This window comes from Ciona robusta, chromosome 1 (assembly GCF_009617815.1).
Source record: "Ciona robusta chromosome 1, ASM961781v2".
In the NCBI taxonomy this organism is placed as follows: Eukaryota; Metazoa; Chordata; class Ascidiacea; order Phlebobranchia; family Cionidae; genus Ciona; species Ciona robusta.
In genome coordinates this window covers 1,619,081-1,632,314 of record NC_143235.1, presented here as the reverse complement: position 1 = coordinate 1,632,314, position 13,234 = coordinate 1,619,081, and the positions used below count along the sequence as shown (strand labels likewise).

Here is a 13,234-nt window from a genome sequence, read left to right as displayed (position 1 = left end):
TTATTTTAAATTTTATTACTGTATCTTTTATTGCAGGTATATAGATATTACATTTTGTCATTTTGTCATTTAAGATATAATACTTGTTATGCTTATAGTGATGACAATTGCTTCAATATTCGATACGTGAAACATGAAACCATGTTTGCCGTTCGTTTCCTATTCAACGGAAGTAGATAATTATGTGAACGAAAACAGTCTTAATAGAAATGCTGGCATTACTGTATACAGTAGCTTTCAATTCGACTGCGTTTCCGAAGAACAACTGCTGTTACAAAGCATCAACCTGTGGAAAGGTCTACGAACATGGCTTACAACAGTGGATTTGTATCTGATGAAGAAATGCCGGAGGTATGCGGAGTTTCTTCTGGCTCTGTTGCTCGTTTTTTTTCTCGGGACTTTTATATAGAGCCAAGCTATACATCTAGTAGGGTGGGGGAAGACGGGACACCTTTCATTCTACTTTCTCGTCCTATTTTGTAGTAAACAAAGAACATTCCAGAAATTCTAAAACCGTACCCCCACGACCCATATAAACTGTTGTTAAGTGTTAAAACACGATCAGGACATCGAGATATTTACCAAAGGTGTCCCGTCTTCTCCCCACCCTTTTACTTCCTACTACACTATAGCAAACTGGTGTGATTGGCTAACTATGTTTTTATTCTTTACAGACACTGAGCGGCTTGTTCAAATCGGTAAGTTTATCTGCTTACTTATACAACCTATATGCCTGTACCTTAAAGTGATTATAAGGTAAAACATCCGCACCAAAAGCATAATATCAGCCTATAAGCACCTACTTAAGTCTAAAATTCCAGCCGTGTAAAACTTGCATTCCTAAAATGCCCGTCAATACAACACCTTGGGCGATCTAGACACCAATGTTAAAATTAATATCTGAGTAGTGACAGTATATTAAAAAATGTCTGTAAAAGTGCCGAATGCTAAAATGGCGTGCCCATTTCTTTAAAAAACTAAATTTCCAAACTTACGTACCCATTCTCCCTAGAACGTTGGTGACGACGCCCGAATCACCACAGCGCGTTTCAACGAAATAGTGATCAACAACCGATCTAATCTTCCAGAGTCTGTCATCTCTAAAATCACCAACTATATTGACAATAACGAGGATGGTTACGTTACGTTGGCGGAAATCGAAAAGATGGTGCGTTAGTTGTATATAGTAGGGTAGGGGAAAGACGGGACACACCTTTAGCACATAATCTCTAAATATCCTGATCGTGTTTTAAACAACTAACATTGTCTATGGGAGTCGTCAGGATATGTTTTTTTTAATTTTTTGAATGTTCTTTGTTTACCACTAAATGGGACGAGAAAGTAGAGCTAAAAGTGTCCCATCTTCTCCCATCCTACTGTATATAATGTACAGTCTGGAGTTATAGGTTTTGCTTTTGCTTCGAACACAGGATCTTTATAAATGGGCACGCTGTAATAAAGAAATGCCACAGCTGGTTTTTGATTTGATCTGTAATGAATTGGCACGTTTATTACGACATTTCGGTGAAAAAATACAAAACTTTTTTAGACACAATTAAATGGTTGAATTAATAGACGCATACTTTTTAATCATAATGTGTACATGGTTTATCTGTAAGTATGGTATAGGAAGAGCAGTTTTTTTCCTTTTTGTACTTTTTGTCCCCTTATATATGCAGAACATTTCGGATACAGAAATGGTTCTAGTTTGAATTCACGACTACATTCATGCAATATTATACACTATATCGACAGTTTGATTACCTGTAGGTCATTTATGTTCAATACCTCCGCAGTATGATAAACAATTCTATGACGTATATAGGAAAGCGAGGACGCTGCTGTTGTTGCGGAAGAAGCTGGCGTGAGTCGCGAGCATCTATCTTTATTCAGCAGAGGATACCAAACTGTTGGAAAGTTCTTTCTTACCAAGGAACAACAAAAGTTAACATACGGCAAGCAATACAAATGTTGTCCTCCGCCAATCGGGATTCTACTCATAAGCTTGGCTCAGGTTTGTTTTACATTTGGTTCAATATGACATTACTTAGTGTTTAATCGACTAGCTTGCGTATATGGTATTCTTTTAAAACGATAGCAGGAACCATCTGTGTAATCAAAAATCAGGCATCTAGGAATACTTTTTCTTGTATTGGAGAATTGTTTTTAACACAATTCCATAACCGTTACTTTTGGAAAAGGGTAATTTGAACCTAAACGATCTTCTTCATCAATTTATTATACATACCAACGCATTTACAATCTATGTGAATCGCCTTTAGTGGGGCGAAGCACGAAGTATATAGGATGTTTTCTACCCCGAAAACACAATCTGAGAAAAATATAACAAACGTTTTTTCTATATGTTAAGATTGCGGTGTACGTTTACTACGGACAGTTAAGTGGAAACTGGTTCAACATTAGCCAAGAAATAGTCGATTCACCGATTGCTTATGTTCCAACGAAACGAAAGGAAGCGTGGAGATTTCTCTCTTATATGTTCGCCCATGCTGGGTATGTTGTACACTTTATTCTTGAATGTAACTTAATTTATACTCACATGGCATCGACACTCGGTATAACATAATAACAAGGGTGTTCTCTTTCACATATTACGGACAGAATAGTCCAACCAGATACAATTATATTGTTTTGACAGGTTGACGTTAGAAAGTATTGGAACAAGGATAATATCCTGACGTTTATTAGCTCAACAGTAACATACCATTTAAAACCGCACGCATTAAAATGATTTGAGTAACATAGATAGTATGTATGACTATTCAATTATGTTTTGTTCAAAAAAGGCATTAGGCGCATGCCGCCTGGAATTTAAGCCAGAATTGCAATATTTTCCCTATTCCACCAACATTAGACATATAATCGATTTCAACAACAAAATAGTTGGAGCCATTTCGAACTATGTTTACTCCATTCAGATTGGAACACGTTCTGTTTAACGTATTGGTCCAAGTGATCCTCGCCATACCGCTAGAGATGGTGCATGGTGGGTTACGTATTATGGGGATTTATATTGGTGGAGTTATAGCTGGTAAGTTATATATAATTGTCAACAAAAATAGTTTTGTGGCTGTTAAAACTTTATTTTTTTAGTGTTTTGTTTTATAATTAAGTTATAACACGAGAGTCTTCTATAACACCAGACACACATGGTGTAATCATACACCTCATGCTCACTGTTGAGTTATAACAAATGCTAGGTGTCTTCTTATGCACCAGATACACATAGTGCATTTATGCACTTCGTGCTCATTGCCCACTTATAACTACACATTACTTTAACTATATAGACACTGAATAAACATCGGTATTTTCAATCTCAGGTTCACTCGCCTCATCTGTGATAGATCCTTACGTTATATTAGTGGGTGGAAGTGGTGGTACTTATGCATTGCTTACTGCACAGATCGCTAACGTTATACTGGTAAGATCAATACTTTCGCTATGCCAATTTTGTTTAACCGATTATCTTTTTTCTTACTATTCGTTGGTTTTTAACCTTCAAAAATATAGGCTGTTAGCATGGTCTTTTAGTTATCATTTTTTTATGGGCACGACGAGTAACTTTCGGAGAAATATCCTTTTAAACAAACTGTTCGTTTAATATTCCTATTTTCATAGAACGGTGACGTGATGAACAAGTTTTATCGAGTCTTAAGAGTGGTGGGAACTATTGTGCTATGTAAGCATGCTTCACTTTATAGAATATGTTGTGTGTGTGTCTGTTTATATAGTAGGGTGGAAATATCTTTTGTTTAACCCTGAGAGTGTCGGGTCGAATAGCAGGCGATTCTTTAGTTTAAATACAGTTTACACTATATTTCAAAAGAATATATTTATTCGAATGATCTGGTGCTACGAAAACGTAACCAACAAAAATCAAGTCCAACCACTATTCGCCTAAATGGCAACGTCAGTCTCTTTTTCAAATAGAATCTATATTTATTCCCAATCATTTTCAACACCATTTCGCTTTTTGCGTTACATAATTGCCTATACATGGCATAATGAAGTGGCATAAATGGACAGCCAGCAGCAAAAACTCTGCTTTATATTTTAGTGTTGTTCGACTTCGGTTATTCTATCTACCGACGTTTCCAGCCGCAAACAGCAGGCGTTGACGTTTCTTTCATAGCTCACGTGGCGGGTGGTGTAGCTGGTGTCACCCTTGGTTTAGTGTTGCTTAAAAACTTCAAGACTTCTCTTACGGATAAAATCTGGTTCTGGGTTTCTGTTGTCGCTTACATTGCTTTCATTGTATTTGCGGTACTTTGGAATATCTTCTACGATAACTACCCGGCACAAGTTGTCTAAGCCAACGAGCTGATATTAATGCTATATGCATTACACAATGAATGGTGGTTATTTGTTCCATAATACATCGAAAGAGAAACTTAAAAATACCTAATTCAACGGATGTACGAAAATAAAGACCTATAGAAAACCTTTTACAATGAAATACCCCATAACTGCTTGTTTTCTCCCGTTTCTCTTTATCAAAAGCAAATCAAATCGTCTATATATAAATATGCAATATATATACATTTGGCACGCACTGGCTTTGTTTTTATGTTGCTTATGCAGATCAATGAAGAATATAACTAATAATCTACATACAGTCAGGCTATACGATCCTTAGTTCTATGCAAATCTGCTTTTAACGATGTTGGCTTCATTATATTACTTCATATACTTCTGCTTGCTCTGCATATACATTATGGAAAGATTCGTTTACAACTACAGCAGTATGCCGTTACCACTGTGTATATAACTGTCGGTATTTATTGTAAAAACAACCAATAACCAAAAGAAGATAGACCTTAAATGCCTACATTAGTGTAACTGCTTACGCACTGTATATAACATGCTCTATTTTGCTGGTAACTTGATTTTACGTCTCCATGCAATACAAGAAATCAAAACATTCGTTGATTGAGTCTAAAGCTGAATGTCCCAGAGGGTAAAGACGAACCAGAGATATTTTTCGAATTTTTTTGCTTATTGGCAAACTCTCGCCTAGATTTAGATTACTCTGATGCGCGTCGCTGTAGGTATGCGGACCATGTAAACCTGCATGGTAGGTACGTGCACGGTATACGCCTCATGCTCACTGTCGAGTTGAAACCTTTCTGGTATACGCATGCGCTTATACACTAAACATAAAAGAAGAGAATACCAAGTCCCCACTGCTTACAAAGTGCGTTTGAATGATCAATATATGCAACATTAAACTTCCAAAGTAAAACATCAAGCAGGCATAGGAAAGACACAACCTTTTAAATTTCTTTATTTTGTGAATGTTATTGCGGGGCCAAGTAATGGTAACGGTAACGGGGAAACCCCATCTACCCAGTCATCTTTTTCAACATCAAAGCATTCCACCGAGTCGAGGTTTTTAATTGCTCCGTCATCACAGTGCTTTCCACCAACAATGTAAATCCTTGGACCTTAAACACGGGTGTTGGGGTTTTGAATGTCTTTATGTGAGATAATGTAAATTGTTGTTTTATTGACTGTCTCTATATGGGTTTGTCTGGTATATACCTAACATCATAAACTTCTTAAACGAAAACAGCGCCCTAGCACACAGCAGTTGGTTAGCGCGCCTACCTCCAACATAGAACGCCCATTTATGAATGAATGAATAAATAAATGGATCTTCTCTATCCCGCGATGCCGGGAAACGACAGTCTTTATAACACGGGTGTTCTGTTTCATACACTTCGTGCCAACAATTGCCGGTTACGTGTTTTGCCCAAGGACGCAATGGATGGTAACGTACAACATAGCCTACCAAGTACAGCCAACCCAGCATCATGTCGTCCAACCCTTAACGCTGTCACTCCTTCCCAGCACTTGCTCGCTGAATTATAAATATCCACGTCATAAACGCTGCTGAAGTTGCCACACTCCGTCTCTGCATCAAGCCATGCACCCCCCAACACGTATAAGTGGCCTTGACAAACTGCAGCGTTGGCAAAACACCGTGGAAAACGCATAGCCGGCATCATTTCCCAGCTGTAAACGAAACAGTGGTATATAAAATGGTGTCTGCATTCATTTGAAGTGTTGCTTTTTTAGGTCACAGACTCGGGGCATATTCATAAGGAAGATAAGGACCAATTGATCAGAAAACATTTTAATGTCAAAACTTGTTACTCCCCGATATACTTTGGCATTCTCCCACCTTTTTGGGATTCATTTAGATTTTAGAACCTCTATACCTTATGAGTCCGCGGTCCTTAAGTTTTAACAACTGTTGTTTTAAAATATGTTTCTGCTAAACAAAAACATATTAAATAAACAAACGCAAAAACTTGATGTGTCTATATAAAAGATAAAGCCACTTAACGGAGTATATTGGAATTGCTTCTCCAAGGCATGTGTTTTTCTTTATATTCAACCACTTACTTTCCATATTCTTCGTCGTATGCTTCCACAGTATCCAGCACAACGCCGCTCTTATGGCAGTACCCACCAATCGCCCACATGCGACCTTTATACACACAAACACATAGGCCAGCCCGAGCACTTGATAACGAACCCGAGTACTCCCACGAACCCCGAGTAATCGAGTAACGTTCTACGTCACGAAGGATCCGCTGTTTGTGGTCTTGGCCACCGATTGCGTAGATGAAACCGTTTACATACGCAGCCTAAAAAAACAAGGTCAATTTAACGGACATTGCTGCAAAATTTCACTCGGTTTTTAAGTACAATAACAAAGATTTACCCTTGGTCCACAATAACAAAGATTTACAAAAAAGCATAAAAAAACAGACAGAAACAAACAGCAAGAAGACAGTCATCAGAAAAGGCTTAAAAATGGTTTATCTATTCTGATCTGACAAGCTTGTCATATACTGCAGACGAAGCGCTGGATTAATACAACTAACGCTTGTGACCGAGAAGCTATTTTATATCTGTTTTTTTTAAAGACATTGTGTTGTGGTGTAATGAAAACAGACAAGTCCTATTTTTGTATATAAAATCTCCAAATATATAATTGCATGGCTTTGTATTACTCTACGTTTAGTTGGTGTGTATGTATACATCAAGTTAGTAGTCTACCTGCAAAGACATCCTAGGCGTCGAAAGTGACTCTATCTTACACCACTTCAACGATCCAAGTCCTAATCTATGGCAACTTGATATCGGGCAAACCTCAGCCCCAGGTCCCGTGAGTGAAGGGTCCGAACCCCCTACAAGAAAAAATATGTTACATTTCTACAGCTTTTTCTAGTCTAGACGAAACGGTTCGAGGCTCGGCGATGCTATATCCTGGTGGGCGTTATGGGTCCTCAGGCAAGACACTTAACAGCAATTGCTCAAACCCAGTGGTTTATTATATGGGTTGTCTAAATTGCCAGTCACGCATTAAAAATATATTAAAATATATTTAAAATATATCTAAGTTACAAACTTGGTAACGCGCCAGTAGACACGAGGTGTGTAAAACAAAAAATGTTATTCTAATGAAATGTCACAGGAAACATATAGTGATTTTTTTAAATATTACACGTAAAACTTTATGTTATACTATGACTTGCTAGATATATGAGAAAACCCACCTATAATATATAACGCTCCCTTGCAGTAAACAGCAGCGTGATGATTCCTTGGTTCCTGCATGCGGGCAAACCTTAACCAGGAGTTGTCCCTTTCCTCGTATCTGTAAACACCATCCGATGCCGCTTTCTGCTTCGTATCAATTCCTATAAGGTAAGATTTCTTACTTATTACGTTTTATTCTATATGAGTCGAGGGTATGGGGTTTATGCCAGATTTGGTCCATCACCCCAACAACCAAGCCGCTTCTGTACGTTCTTCATGCGGCCAGCAGTGTATTGACTACGTTCTAGTCTCATCCTAACGTTAGCCAAATATAACGTCATATACATCACTACATCAGTTATGAGAAATATCTAAATATACAGTATGCAAATTTAGGCGCATGAAACACGCTTTTAGTGGTCAATGACTACGCGTTCAACACCGTCCCGCCATAAAACCTCCTCCCTCGCAATTGAATAAGAACCTTACTAAAGTAGGATTAAAATAGTCTTTCGTCCTGCTTACCTCCTGAAGCAAGTATATAGTCTGGACAACACGCGCAGGGTTTGATTGGGCAGAACGGTGATGTTTTATCCTTCTTAACAAGCCCGCCGTCCTCCGCTACTGACCATTCCTCGTCGTCTGAGTCGTAATATCTGAGTGACAAACAAATCACACAGTTACAGCATAACATTCATACCACCCAATATTGTATTTTAGTTTAAAATAGTTTAGGTTTTTACAGTACCGGCTGGATATAAGTGTTTAAGTGCCGTGTACATTCTTTATGGTGTACCTCGCTACAATAAAAACACAGTTTGGTACCAGTTCGCATAACTTAACACGACCTTTAGCAATAAATGCATGAAATAGGACACCAGTGCTGTAATGCCTAATCTTGCTACGCTACGCACAGATAAATAAGTGACAGTTCTTTAGTTTTTCTCATTGGCTTTTCTCTTACGTTACTTTTTCTAACGTTTGTTGTTCATTTCGCCAAAACAACAACACATTTTAATTATCAATAGATTAAATGGGCACGGCAATTGCTTTTACTCACTTGTCCGTCCCGATTCGTTGTTTCTGGCCGCGTGGTGGCTCTATAGAGTACGCACCCTCTGGCGCCGTTTCCCCTTGTGCTTGCAGGCAGTGGAAACGAAACGCTTCCAATATCAGGACCCTGCATTTCTTCTTGCGCATAAGGTAGTCTTTTGTTTCAACGTTCTCTGCGAGTTCTTGTGGAGATAATAGCTGAAGGCGAGTCTGAGGGAATCGCGTTAAGAAGATCAGGAAAGTAAAAAGTTAATGGGTGTTGCTGTAAATATGTAAACTCTTGTCTATACTTTTCTGATAAACTGTATTCATACACCTCATGCTCAATGTCAATTTATACAAGGGTATCTTCTGATACATCAAATACACACAGTGTATTCATACACCACATGCTCATTGTCAAGTGTTTACATGAGCCAAATATACTCTTTACCTTCGATAAAAGATACGGCGCGTGTACAAGGTGCATTGGATCAGCTTCAAGCCATCTACACAGCGACATAAACACTCGGAACTCGTCTATATTCAATCTGTCGTCGTCCAATAGACAGGCGATGGTATGGACTGATGCCCCCCTGTTATAACAGTGAGGTTAGAAGGAATATCTTCCTATGAAGCTCATGGCAAACTTATTTTGTATCATTCTTCTTGGGCACATAGCCATACACCTCATTCGTAGTTTCGTTTTATAACATAGATGATTTCTTATGTACCAGGCACATAGGATGTATTTGTATATTTCATGCTCACTGTCAAGTCATAACAAGGTATCGTCCTCTGCACCAAAAAGCAGACGCATATAGCGTTTACATGCATCTCATGTTCACTACTGTAGAGTAATGACATGGGTGTTGTGACAAACTTATGACTAGTTATGGGCCCATATATTCATACTCATGCTTGGTATCTAAGAATAAAAATAAGATGTTTTACAGATGGGGCATTATAAAGACACAGAACATCCACCATACTACTTACAGAAATGCTTCAGTTTCGCAGACTTCTGAATAATTTCTTGCCGCAAAAGTTTGAACCAAACTCAACGTGGCAAGGTCGCCTTGCAATCTCAACTCGTCCATAACTCCAGTCACCGTAAGGTTTTCATCTTTGGGATATTTGTATCCGTGTTGTGGACCCGGGGCTTCGGGGAATTGCGAGTCATCGTCGTTCAGTTCACCACAGCACTCTATTTGTATTAGGTTTATTTTTACAAAATTAACGATTTTAAAAAGATGAATGATTAGTGCATAAAACTTATTTAATCCTCGCCTAGCAAGGCAACGGCAGTTGTTATAACACGGGCTCTGTTTCATACATTTTATGCCCGTTTACGAGTTACCACGTATGTAACTTAATTCTCCTCGCATGACAGGGCAACGGCAGTCGTTTAATTTGTTGATGTTCTGTTTCATACAGCTATTGCTTACCAGTTACCACGCATGTACAGCCGCAATAGCACATACAGTACTGCGGTAGAAGATGGGACACCTTTAGCACGTAATGGTCAAATATCCTGGTCGTGTTTTAAACAATTAACAACGGTCTATATGGGAGTCGTGGGAATACGGTTTAATAATTCTTTGAATGTTTTTTGTTTACTACCAAATGAGACGAGAAAACAGAATGAAAATGTGTCCCATCTTCCCCACCCTACTATACATGAAACAAATACGTTGCTCTACATTACTTGCTCAAAATTAATGGATAATATTATCCATTTTATTTAACTTCACCAACATTTTAGTAACGCACCGATTTCTGGACACTGGTTTTTGTTATCCATCATCGCATTGTGGACCTTCTGGTTATGAGGATATCTCTGTCGACCGTGGATCATCGACTTTAAACGGAAATCCATGTTGGAAGGTTGGTTGTTCTTGTTATCTGCGTGGTAACAGCATTGTTGATGGTTTGTGTAAATAGCTATTATGTAGGAAAGATTTAGAATTTTTCTTATGTTACTTTTGATAAAGAAAATGATCGTGTAATGAATAAATGAATAAATGTAACTTATTTGTCTTCGCGTGGCGGAGCTATGACAGTCGCTATAACACGGTTGTTCTGTTTCATAATCACGTTTACTAGTTGTCATGTATGTAACTTTGGAGATAGTTATTTTCTTGAACATGTTTTTATTAATTGTAACGTATATAAGCTATAGGCAGACACGCTAATCATTTTAGAGCGGCGCACTAATAGCTGTATAGATAAATGTCTACCTTATACCTTCAATTTCTGCCATTTCAAGGTCAAGTATTCTCCTCAAAACAGCATTGACCATTCCTTGCATTTCTAACCTAGCTGCTGCCAGTATTAAAGGACGAGCAGTAGCTGGCGTCACCAATACATCAGCAGTGTACATGAATGTAAGTACCTAAGGTTACAAGTAATGTATAATAGGGTATGCTAGCTAGGTTTACTTATTGTGTATGTACTATATGGTCATGCTGCGTAGTAGAGTAACTGTAAAAAAAAGCATGTACCTAACCTATTTTAATGAGACGCTATGGTGATGTTGTTGATTGGGGAGAAACGGGACACCTTTACCACATAATATCTAAGTATACTGACCAAATGGGACGAGAAAATAAAAAGATGTCTCATCTTCTTTTCCTGTCATATATATGCAGAGAGAAAATTGAAAAATTATAAAAACGATATGTAAAATTTATATATTATCCAATTATTAAGCAAAACTCTCGTATTTGACGTACCTTACCTGGGAAAAAATTTCCTTTGTCATAAAGTCGACAATGACCTCTTTTTCGCACGATAGCCCGTTCGGTACAGACATAGCTGTTTTCTTTAAAAATGCATTCCTGAAAAACGGGCTAACTGATGCTGGTACAATAGCATGGCAACGAAATGGTTCTCCTTTTACTGTAATAACGACATCACAGAGTTTTTGGGCTCTCCAAAGACGAACAAGATTTCTCCAATTTTTGACGCAGTGCTTGTGACTTATGGAGTCGCAATCGCGCCATTTATTACAACCGTCGGACGATTTTTGCATTTTATATTTCACTTTTACATTTATTTTTTTATTGTAAATTCAAAATAGGATTTCCCATACGTCATATCGTATTGTCGTGTCATAGCAACGTTCATGACATCATTTAGAGCAATATTTTGTAATAACGCCAATGTAAACGTATGTATTTTGGTCAAGTAGCCTATGCATTTTAACAGCAGTATAAATTCCTGCATTACTAATGGGTTATCGTCCAGCGTATATGCAGCGCCTGCAATTAGATTATAACATAATGATAGTTTAGACAGCTACTTATAGATTGCCCAATGCCTTAGGGATATTATTGTTGGGCCTTACAATTCAGGCAGCTAGGTTTTGATGTTCAGATTGGTCAATGCAAAAGTCGCGACCCATTGCTTTGTCCGTTGGTCAATAAAACGGTCGTTCCTTTGGCCGATAGTATGAGAAAAGAAAAGCTGAGATTAATATCTTAAGCAAATATACCGAGCAAGCAATTTATAATCCCAGTATTTAAGTTGTACCTCGCCGCTCCAGTCCAAAATCTACTTGTCAACTGTCCTTCGCTGAGAGGAAAAGTAGATTAAAACAAGAGAAGGCACACTCTTTCTTTATTTACATCGAGTTCGCCATGCGCTTTTCTCTGTAGAGAGTTTCTCGAGAGAGAGGTCCTACAAAAGTGTCTGCCATTGATAGAGACTTGACTAGTCAGTTGTAGCTGTTGAGGTTGCTAAGTGGCAGCGTATAACAGTTCTAAAGGGCCAGCAGCAATCGACTAAATCGACATACAGTAAAACAGTGCTACTCGTTTAGGGTGAGCAGCAGGTTAAAGTACTGTGTCTAAAATGGGCGTTCTTCATTCATTGCGTGTATTTAGTTTAGGAGGTATAAACACTATAAAAACTGCTGAAACCCAATATAACGATGATGTAGTCCACGTATAGGTTATTTAACTTATTTAATAGCCTTTACACTATTCAGTTGCATAGCGTTTAGCCATGTATACAAATTATCAGCGCTGTGTGCCACCAGCACTTTGTTTTATATTTGTCAGCATTGTAGTCGGTAGCGCCAGGTGTTGAAACCGTTTGTAGTTCTGTCGAATAATGTAGTTTATATACAACTGTCAGCAACTCTGTGACGCTATGTGGTTTATTTCGCCAGTTCTTGACAACATTGTTGCAAGCGTAGTAAACTTCACGCCTGATGGTGCCTTTCATAGTAAACACATCGCTTTTTATGGCTGCGTGTTTGCTCTCTGACGTTTTATAAGCGAGTGTATGGCCAACCAAACGGCAATTGGCTTATAGACTATTTCGCTTACATTTGATGAGGGTGTTACAGTAATAGCAGCGATGGTATATTATATGTTTGGTAACTATTGTACAATACAGTTTACGATTAAAGTTTAGATGTTACCCTTAATGTAGAAATGAATGTTCGTTTTGTTAAAAAATAATATTTTTTTGCTGTTTCAAATACGTTTAGAAAAATAGCCTTCTATGTCTAAAAACAGCTTTATTTTAGCTTTACATTTATTCTTAACAGACGAATATATATATTTATATATATATGTAGATATCAGTTACAGTTACTCTACTACGCAGCATACGGTGG

At 38.0% G+C, this 13,234-nt stretch overlaps 2 protein-coding genes across 3 annotated transcripts; one reads left to right on the top strand and one right to left on the bottom strand.

Moving 5' to 3' along the window:
* The first annotated feature begins 103 nt into the window (after positions 1-103).
* Positions 104-4,950, top strand: LOC149741218 (rhomboid-related protein 2-like). The gene is made up of 9 exons (XM_089882764.1): positions 104-351; positions 675-698; positions 1,013-1,168; positions 1,826-2,014; positions 2,372-2,514; positions 2,940-3,052; positions 3,345-3,445; positions 3,643-3,703; positions 4,082-4,950. The coding sequence occupies exons 1-9, from the start codon at positions 307-309 to the stop codon at positions 4,333-4,335; spliced, it is 1,086 nt and encodes a 361-aa protein (XP_089738890.1). The 5' UTR covers positions 104-306; the 3' UTR covers positions 4,336-4,950.
* A 190-nt stretch (positions 4,951-5,140) lies between these two features.
* Positions 5,141-13,212, bottom strand: LOC149741217 (kelch-like protein 26). 2 transcript variants are annotated; one of them, XM_089880591.1, is made up of 12 exons: positions 11,348-13,212; positions 10,855-11,002; positions 10,381-10,512; positions 9,607-9,814; positions 9,062-9,203; positions 8,636-8,838; positions 8,101-8,231; positions 7,593-7,736; positions 7,093-7,223; positions 6,433-6,677; positions 5,816-6,039; positions 5,141-5,468 (listed from the first exon to the last, which is right to left on the bottom strand). In XM_089880591.1, exons 1-12 carry the CDS (start codon positions 11,639-11,641, stop codon positions 5,308-5,310), a joined length of 2,163 nt encoding a protein of 720 aa, XP_089736717.1. In that variant the 5' UTR covers positions 11,642-13,212; the 3' UTR covers positions 5,141-5,307. The 2 variants fall into 2 exon arrangements, with proteins under 2 accessions (XP_089736717.1, XP_089736796.1); XM_089880670.1 differs by having other exon boundaries at positions 5,143-5,468; positions 11,343-11,479.
* Positions 13,213-13,234: the final 22 nt, after the last annotated feature.